This window comes from Aythya fuligula, chromosome 17 (assembly GCF_009819795.1).
Source record: "Aythya fuligula isolate bAytFul2 chromosome 17, bAytFul2.pri, whole genome shotgun sequence".
In the NCBI taxonomy this organism is placed as follows: Eukaryota; Metazoa; Chordata; class Aves; order Anseriformes; family Anatidae; genus Aythya; species Aythya fuligula.
The window spans coordinates 6,977,682-6,986,665 of record NC_045575.1 but is presented as its reverse complement, the minus strand read 5'-3'; the positions used below and the strand labels follow the sequence as shown (position 1 = coordinate 6,986,665).

Sequence of the window (8,984 nt, the reverse complement as noted above, 5' to 3'; positions counted from 1 at the left end):
CATACCCAGACAGGTATCCCTTTCTCTTTATTTATTTTTATTTGTAGAGAGGAAGAAAAAGAATGACCAACAAACTGAAAGCTGAGGATTGCAAGCAATCACCATCATCATGCTTACAGATTTTCCTTTTGCTCCCCGCATCCTCTCCCCCTCTCTTCCCCCTTGCAGCTGGCTCACAGCCTCGCTTTCCACGCGCTGGCAAAAAAATCAGCAGCAGACAAGCTGTGGAGGTTTTCAAGTTAGAAAGATACCCCACATTTCTGACAGAGACAGCTGATGGACTGGAAAGACCAGGAGGTGGGAAGGAAAGTAGGAGAGAATTGGGAGTGAGCAAGGGGGTGAGGTTCCTAGGCTGGTTCCCACAGAGATGCGTTTTGGGGGACATATGGCGATTTTAAGGAAATAGCAGTGAGCAATTTCACTCGTGGTACAACACCTGGGCGAGGTAGGTACCTGTTTTTTCCTATTTGCGGGTTCAGAATACCTCTTTTCTGTTGAGAAGCAACAACGATAACACTAATGAAAAAAATAAAAACAGCACTCCAAGCTCCACCCTTGGTAAAAAGGGCCGGTGTCTTTTTTTTTTTTTTTTTTTTTTTTGAGAAAATTGAAAGAAAAAAATATATATATTATTATTTATTATATAACATCGTCAACATCAACACCACAAAAAAAAAAAAAAAAAAAAGTAACATCCTAGTTGTTTTCATTCAAGCACTCTGGCCGTGTTGATAAAGGCAGCAGGAGTCTCATGTCCCTTTGAGAACAAAAAGAGCAGGGGCTGGGGAGGGGGGCGATGGGGCAGGGGGTTCGCTGTGGCAGCAACACAAGTTGGGTGGTGGGCACGGTGGGGGGCAGCGTGCCAATCTGTTGGTTTTCCTTTTGAACCAAAAGAAAAAAAGGGGGGGCAAGTCACACCGAGGCCGATGACTGCTTTGTCCGTGGTGTCAATCAGCGTCCGTCCCTCTCGAGTGCTAACGGTGAACATTCACTTCAAGGAGTCTTGCAAAACGCTCTCTTTTTTATTACTGACAGGGTGTTGTTGGTTTGTTTTTTTTTTTCCTTTTTTTATTTCTTTTTCCTCCATTTCTTTTGCCGTGGCTGACGCTGTGGCCGCGGCTGCCTGGTTAGCTGTTCTCGCTCCACTCTGGCACCATGCCCACGCCGTGCACCGAGTGGTACTGGTGGGGCGAGAGGGTTCGAGGCACGCCGTGGGAATAGAGGAACTCTGCGGGCTGGAGGCTGCTGGGGGGGGACTGGATGCCCGTTTGGGGTCCACACTGCCGGACGATGGGTTGGTGAGAAACCGAGGTCTGGTGCTGGAACATGCTGTGGGTGTCTCCTATCTGGGGGGAGGTATGGTTGGCCACGCTGCCCAGCCGGGGCATCAGCGGCCCCGAGGTGAAGTGGGCAGAGAAATGCTGGTAGGGTAACCTGTCCATCGGCTGCATGGCAGACACTGTGCAACTGCTGTAGGAGGGCACGCTGGGCCACGTGTTACAGCTGATGTCTTCCAGGCTGGGCACGGGGTCCGTGGGGGGAGCGGAGCTGGCGTACATGCACGCTTGGCGCTGGGCTGATTCAGTCCTGTATGAAGTGTTCAGTCCCTGCTGCTGGGGGTAACTGGACCTGTAGAAGGGATCCTCTTCTGCCGGAGAAGTCTCCATGTAGGGCTTCTTGTAGGGATGCTCGGTGGTGGAACATTCCTCATCTGTTGGGAGAGAAAACTCCTGGTAGCCAACACCAACACCGTGCCCTGCAGCCCGGCAGGATTATCCTCCTCCTGCCAGGAGCACAGCCTGCACGGAGCGAGTCCAGAGACTTCCCCCAGCTGTGTCACAGCCCTTGAGATCGGTCTGAATGGATCCCACTGAAGTTGACCACTGTTTTTGTCCCTGGACCGGGGAGGGAGGGGGTTAGCTGGGAGCTCTGTGAGCACAAGCAACACTGTAAGATGCCAAAAGAACCTTGAGACTTATCTTTTTTGGTGATAACCCACACAAGCCACCACATCACCAAATTTATCATCTCTTGCTGCTGCCAGCACTTTGGCCAGAGCAGCACCTCCTGCCTGCAGACACAATACCCTAGCAGAGGTCCCCACACCCAGAGCCTCAGAGCCGATGCTGTTAATTAAAAAGCTTTAACAATGATACATTAATTTTTTTTGTGATAAGTGACAGAAAAGTAGAGATCATAATAAAAAATCCCACCGGGAGGGCACCAGCTACGGCGGAGTTGAGGCAATCAAGATTTGGACATTTATAGCCCTCAGCTGTGCCAAGGGGCACATAAATCCACGCAGAGCTGCGTGCTGTGGCCAAGCAGAAAGAAAAAGAGAAGTGAATTTCCCATCTCAAAACAACAAGGCGCAGCTTGCAGAGCCCTTTGTTTCCCGCAACAACGCCGTGCCAACAGAGGGAAGGAGATAAACAATTTAGGTGAAATCTCTCGGGGGCAGCAAAATGAATAAATGAATGTGTGCTTATTTATTCATTCGCAGGGTCACCAAATGAAATCCAGCTCTGCTGGGATGGATGGCAAAGTGCCCGGGGACGAGCAGTTCACCAAGAGATTTTAAGGACAGCGAGGCAAGCGAAAGGGAGCTTGTTCTGACCCAGATTAACTTTGCTGCTGCTGCTTCAAAAGCAGGATTCCTGGTGCAGGCAGAAAAACATCCCACTTAGACTACAGCCTCTCGGGACAGAAAGCCCTGAACCCTTTCAACAAGGGTAAAATGGGAAAGAATACTGCAAGAAATAGCCCTCTTCAAATTTCCTCAACCAGCATGATCTGAGCTGCCTTTTTTTTTTTTTTTTTTTTTTTTTTTTTAACCCCTGAAACACGAAAGAAACAAACAGCTCCATAAAAAGGAGGACAAAAGCACGTCCCCACCAGAAGGCACTTGCACAAACTCCTGTGGTTTTGCTCCACGTCTCAGCTTCGGGAGGTGCAGACTGGCACTGTTTGTTGCTGGCAAACTCGTATGTACCCTCCTTGCTGTAAACAGACGTGTTTCTCCAAACTGCACCCTCTCTGCTTGTAAAATAACCCATTACTCCCACTCAGGTGCCTACCAAGGGCAACCACTACAGCTGGGCATGAGAACCAAGCATTGCAATAGCGTCTTTAACACAGCTGAAGCAGTGAGCAGAGAAAAAGCATATCACTGCCCTTACTCCTGATCAGGCTTATTTTTTTATAGGGAAAATGATGAAGTTCCTTGAAGGATGGAAGCTGGAAACACTGCCTTCAGCTCCCTGCTGAGCTCGGGTCTATCGCAGGAGGTACATATGGCTGGAGTAGCTCTAGCTTTTACAGGCAGCCTAAAAGTTTTGGATCCCTAACCCAACACTGAGTAATAAGAGCACTAGGGTGGAAAAACAATATCTTGTAAAATGAAGCATTGTTCTGCTAATAAAGTTTTCAGCATTAAACCGCATTACTCTGCTGGCATTAGAAATCACTGGCTTGGGGTTTGACTGTTTATTTTATTTTTTTTTAATATATACAACACAAAACAGTCGAACCCTGTTTTTCCATGGTGCAAAAGTGTGCCTGACTTACAACCTGAGGTTGCTGATTTTTCCATTTAGCCCAGACATTTCTCTCCCTGCCACAGCACAGCCAGGCAGAGCCACGGATCCTCTTCCAGAGCATACCGCAGGTGAAGAGAGAAAAATAAAAACAGCCAGCACATTGGTGAAAACCCATAGGTTCCCTCTCTCCTTTCCTAAGCTCTACCAATTGCTCTGCTGGCCTCTTTAGGCCCATTCTTACTGATGTTGAGTGTAAAAAGGGCACTGTCACTCCAGGTCTTAAGTTGTTTAAGCGCAGCATGCGTGTCTCCAGAGGGGATGCTAACAAAGGTCACAGCCTACCCTAACCCTTCTTGCCCACCCTCTGGCCCCTCTTCCTGATGCTTTTCCCACCTGTGTAATCTCAAAGTGCTCAAGAGAAGAGAACGGTCCATCTTGAAGGTGGGATGATGCAGAGCAGAGATCCTCAGCTGATGGATCTGCACTGGTCCGTGGTCCCTACTCTGACCTGGCGTTACCTCACCACTCCTCACAGAGGAAATCAGAGCCAACACCAAGCATGTGAAGGTTATCCCCACAGATCTGGGGGCAGGCAGGGGACTTCTTCAAGTAAGAGCACGGCAAAAAGTGGAACAAGCCAAAGAAAGCTCTCCTGCAATGCTGGAAGGAGGTATTCCCATCCCATTCTTATTTAGAGTCATCCCCACCTGCTCCGGAGCCTGGGCACTGCACCCCAAGGCTACATCCTCTTCCTGAAGGTCCTCTCACCTCCTCAGCATCAGCAGGACATAGTAGAGAAGCATCCACTCTGCTCCGGTTTCTTTCATGATCCTGGCTCCCTAACAGCCCTTCATTGTCCTTCCCCTGGTGGCAAAGCCCCAGGAGGTGCTGCACACCCTCAGGAGATGCTGGAGGTCCTGGGAGATGCTGCCCATCCTCACTGCTATTCTTGGAAGCCAAGGGTGGCAATCAGCTCCTGCGACCAGCCCCTCGATACTGCACAAACCTCAAAAAGCAAAGGGTTCTGCCAAGCAGGGGGAAGCTGCCAGCACCCGGGAGAAGCTGCTCCGAAGTGGGTCCAAGGAAAACGGAGCCTGCAGAACGGGGTGGAAACTGGCTCCTGTGCAAGGAATTTGATGATCTATCTAACGAAGGAGCTTGAGCGAGAGTGTAAGCAGTTCCAAGGTTTCCGGTATTTACTACTTCCAGCTGGGTTGTAAATACCACACAAATGGCTTTTTAAATGGAATTTTCCCAATTCCAAGATTAGGGCCATCCAGGATGAAATGCAAACATGCAAGATCTCTGGACTTCAGGGTGTCCAGGGCCCATCTCTTCCCTTGGTGTAAATCAGGGGATCTCCTTTCATATTCATGATAATCAGCTCCCCAGGATGGAAGACAATGCAGAACAGGACCCGATTGTTTGAGCTTTTAAAGCTCACCCACACTTTCAGGACATTACAGTAGGCTCATCCCATCTTTGTCAGGGAGGCACAATGGATGATTGTCATTAATGCTGTTGTCTTGCTCAGTCTGGTTTCTTGTATGAATCTAGCATGAGCACGAATAGCTAATCACAACGTGCAAAGCTGACAAGGGTTGTCAAAGAAGAAAAGAAAAAGACGGATTTAACCAAAATGTGCATCTTTAAAGGGCAAGCAGGACACACGTCCTAGGACATGAAACCTAAGATGTGTTGCGGCTATGCTATTGTTCTAGCAGTCACAAGGTTTGCAGTGGCTGTGATGCATTGCAGGGGAGCAGAGGGGCAACAAAACCCAGCACCAAAAGCTGGAGCCTCTTCCAGGGGCAGCTAACAGCCCCTGCAAAGGCACAGGAAGCATCTCCTGATGAGACAGCGGGGAGTCTGCATGAAGCTGCTGAAAGAACAGCCCCACCAGCAGGGCTGGGCACACACCAACCCCCTGAATATCTCCCCACCATGCAGACAAATTATTCCTCTCTGTTGGTGCCCCAGCAGCCCCCTTGTTCTGGGCTCCCAGCTGCCTCTACCCAAGCTGCAGACAGCTCTGGCCACAGCGTAGCTCAAGGCTTGGCAAACTCCTTGCATCTCCCAAACCGTCAGCAGGACGAGAAGCAAGTCCTCCAAGTAGACCTCCCACACCTGATTTTTGTTCAGCTCTGGTCCTAGAGCTTCTCCAAGTGACAGAAAAGCTGGGCAGGGAGAAATCAGCTTGGGAAATTAAGAGGTTTTTCCTCCCTAACAGTGCCTGTTATGGAGGAGAATGGGGGAAAAGCATTGCTGCATCCCCACCAACCTCAGCAGAGCAGGAAGAGGATGAAAGATATATTCTTCCCCATGGGCAGGGTCACGTCCAAGCTAAGAGGCTGAAGGAGACAGTCCTCACTGGCTGGAGCCGGTGGATTCTGCTGCATCCTTCTCCCTCAGAGTGCCAACATGACAACTTTTATAACCTCCCCGGGGAGAGGCTGTTCCAGTTGCCTCCTGTTCAGCATCGCAAGCATCCCAGAAATCTGCCAAGTGGTTGAGATTGTGTAAGGCTGGGAGGGAGCAGGGGTTTAGAGGGATGACTTTTCAGTTCACAGGAAGTCTGAAGGGAGAGGATAACACAAGGGAAAACAAGCCCCGATGCCCTAATTGGGATGTGGGGCTAAAATCAAAGACAAAGCCAGCTGCCTGCTGGAAAATCCTTTTGGTCTCCTCCAAGCACAGCAACGAGAGAGGGAGAAGTGGAGAACTAGAGAAAGAGTGACGCTTTAACAGATCGTTGTTACAGCCTAAAAATCCACATCATGAGCTGAGGCCACTCCTTAGTAGGACAGAGTTTTGGAGTTCATACATCCACCCAAGTCCAGCCTGAGTGAAATGCCATAAGTGATCTCAGCGTGGAGCTAGGACACAATGCAGGACAATTCCTGCCTCAAGGACTGCATTTAGCATGTCCAGAAAGTGCCTGGAGCAGCCGCCTCATCACGCCACGCTGGGGTCATTCCCAATGCTGTGACCCCAGGTCCCCAGCCAGGCACCAGGAATTGCCAGAGCTGTGGCTCTGGGATGTGTCCTTCCTTCCTCGCCCAGAGGAGGATCAGCTCCCTGAGACAGAGGAGCCTTCGGAGATAACATCCCCTCGCAGCCCTGCTGCTCTCCCCTAATGCAGCTCTATATCAGATCCCCAGAGCGAATCCATCTTGACTTGACAGCTAAGAACAACACTGTCAGACACGGAGCTAAACCTTGGTCCTCAGTCACCAAGAAAGTAGAAGTCAAACGAGGTTCCTTTTAGCTGCTCGAACACAGATCTATTCTTAACCAAGCCTAAACGAAGACTTGCCCTCCTGATTAAAAGGGCTCCAGACAAATATCACAAGATGTCAAAGCTGGAAGGAGCAGTATCCGAGAGACTATCTTGGAAAACAGGGGTGGTATTTTTTTTAGAAGATACAGACACCAGCTGGTCTCAAACCCAGGCGAACTGCCCTCTGCCCCTGCAAAAACTTGCCCACAACCACAGCCTTGTGGAGGGGAAATAATCTGCTGGAGACAAATCCTGAACTGACTGAAGAGGAGCCAATGTTTGGGAAGTCGATGATCCAATGAAATCAATAAAATTCCCAGTCCAGAAAATAGACAGAGGTATGCTAGAACTCAACATGCTGCTACATTTTTTCCTGAGATCGTAAGGCTTGTTAAAAATTGTGCAGAAAAATTAAAGCAGGAAAGCGGGAGAGGTGTGAGGAAGAGCTTAATATTTCACTGGAAAAGGGGAGGCTGGAAGAGGAAGATAAAGAGAAATATTATAGGTAGGATTATTTTCCCTCATTTAATAAAGACCCTTGCTCAGCACTAGAAGAAAGTACCACGCACAGCCTGAGTCTGATATGAAACCTTGGATCACGTTCTGATTTATCTGAACAGAATTGCTCATCTCTACTTACTTTTTTTTTCTTTTTTTTTTTTTTTTTTTTTAATTAATTTCACTTTGCAAAGAGCTGCTTGGCAGCTTACGTTGGCTCTCTGTTTCCCATTAACTTTGTGTTTCTTTCCTTTAAGCCCTGGTGGCTGTTTTCGATTTGCTTGGATGCATGGGGAGGGGAAAAAGCACAGCGAGGAGAGCCAGGGCTCGGGCTCCTGAGACAGCAGCCTCGCGGAAGAAGCCGGTGGTATCGGACAGGACGCTGCTTCTCTTTGATTAAAGCATTTGGCGGCTTTGATAAAAGGCCCTTAACTGCTTGTGCCACTCAAGCCATCGGTGAGATAATGAGGGGCCATCAGCCCTACAGACAAGGACGCGCTCCGCCGGTCTCCTGCACTTTGGCAAGGGCCACGCAGGCCAGAAAGGGGCCGGGGAGCTTATTATGGGGCAGATAGTCGTCTCTTTTGTGACAATAAGAGGAAGTGAGATAATTGGGGGATTGAGGGAAACCACCCATGGAGACACCACTTAGCGGGAATCCCAAAACTGGAAGGAAACCTCTGCTGAGTCCTTATCGCTTTACAACGCGGAGGCAAATGATGGATTGCCCTGCGGTGCGGGGACACGCAGCAGTCAGAGGTTGTCCGAAGGGGTTGCTGCCATTTGGGCAGCTCGTTTGGGTTAGGTTTTGTGAAGGGGAAGAGGAATGGTGAGAGCTCAGCTCCTGGGGCAGAGAAGCACTGAGGCTGGAGCTCAGACTAAGGGACACCAAGGGTAAATGTGACCTCTTGTCCCATCACAACCACGGACAGGGTTTTGTGTCCCGGCAGCTTGCATCCATAGCTCTGCATCAGCATGGGGACAGCAAGGGTGACACGGCTCACCTCTGACCTTACGGGACACCCTGGGAGGCCTCTGCTACTCTTTATTCCCTGCCTGACAGCTAGCCCAAACCTAGCGTCACCATTTCCCACTGCAGCTTTGACACAGGTTTTATGAGCACGAGGATGGAGGAATGCTCAGAAAATTATTCCTCTATTTTCCATTTGCCTTTTACACCAGGAAAATATTATGATTTCTCAACGTTTTGCCTTTGTACACATACACATGCCCCCACAACTGATGTTACAACACCTGGGGGATTCCCCAAGGATGTGAGAGACCCCAATTTCCACTGCCCTCCTGCCCCATCTCCCAGCACTTCCCACATCCGCTACCTTTGCCCTGAGCCTTTTCTGCACGTCCCAGTGTCCCCGGGGTTACACTGCTAAAAATAATGATGTGGCTGATAGGACAGTGCAGGGAAGCAGGAAGGGATCTGCTGTAGGAAGAGGCTACCAAGCTGGAGCAGTTCTTGGTGCATTTGCCACAGTGCAGTCTCCCGTTGGCTTTTCCTGTGCTAAATCATGGAGGAAAGGGAAAGGGCAGCAATGATCTCCTGGCCACCCTGTAACACTCTGCCCTGGAAATTCCCTATTCTTCTGAGGGTCTGGACTTGATCTGAGAGTTTTGCTACCTCAGCCTTGCAGCTGGGCACTCCTATTGCT

General features: G+C 49.7%; 1 protein-coding gene across 1 annotated transcript in view; it reads right to left on the bottom strand.

Annotated features, from left to right (window-relative positions):
- Positions 1 to 1,127: 1,127 nt before the first annotated feature.
- Positions 1,128 to 8,984, bottom strand: part of TBX5 (T-box transcription factor 5) — a 33,971-nt gene continuing 26,114 nt past the window's right edge. Inside the window, exon 8 of the mRNA XM_032199219.1 lies at positions 1,128 to 1,711. Coding sequence (XP_032055110.1) covers positions 1,128 to 1,711 — 584 coding nt within the window. The remainder of the gene's footprint in view (positions 1,712 to 8,984) is intronic.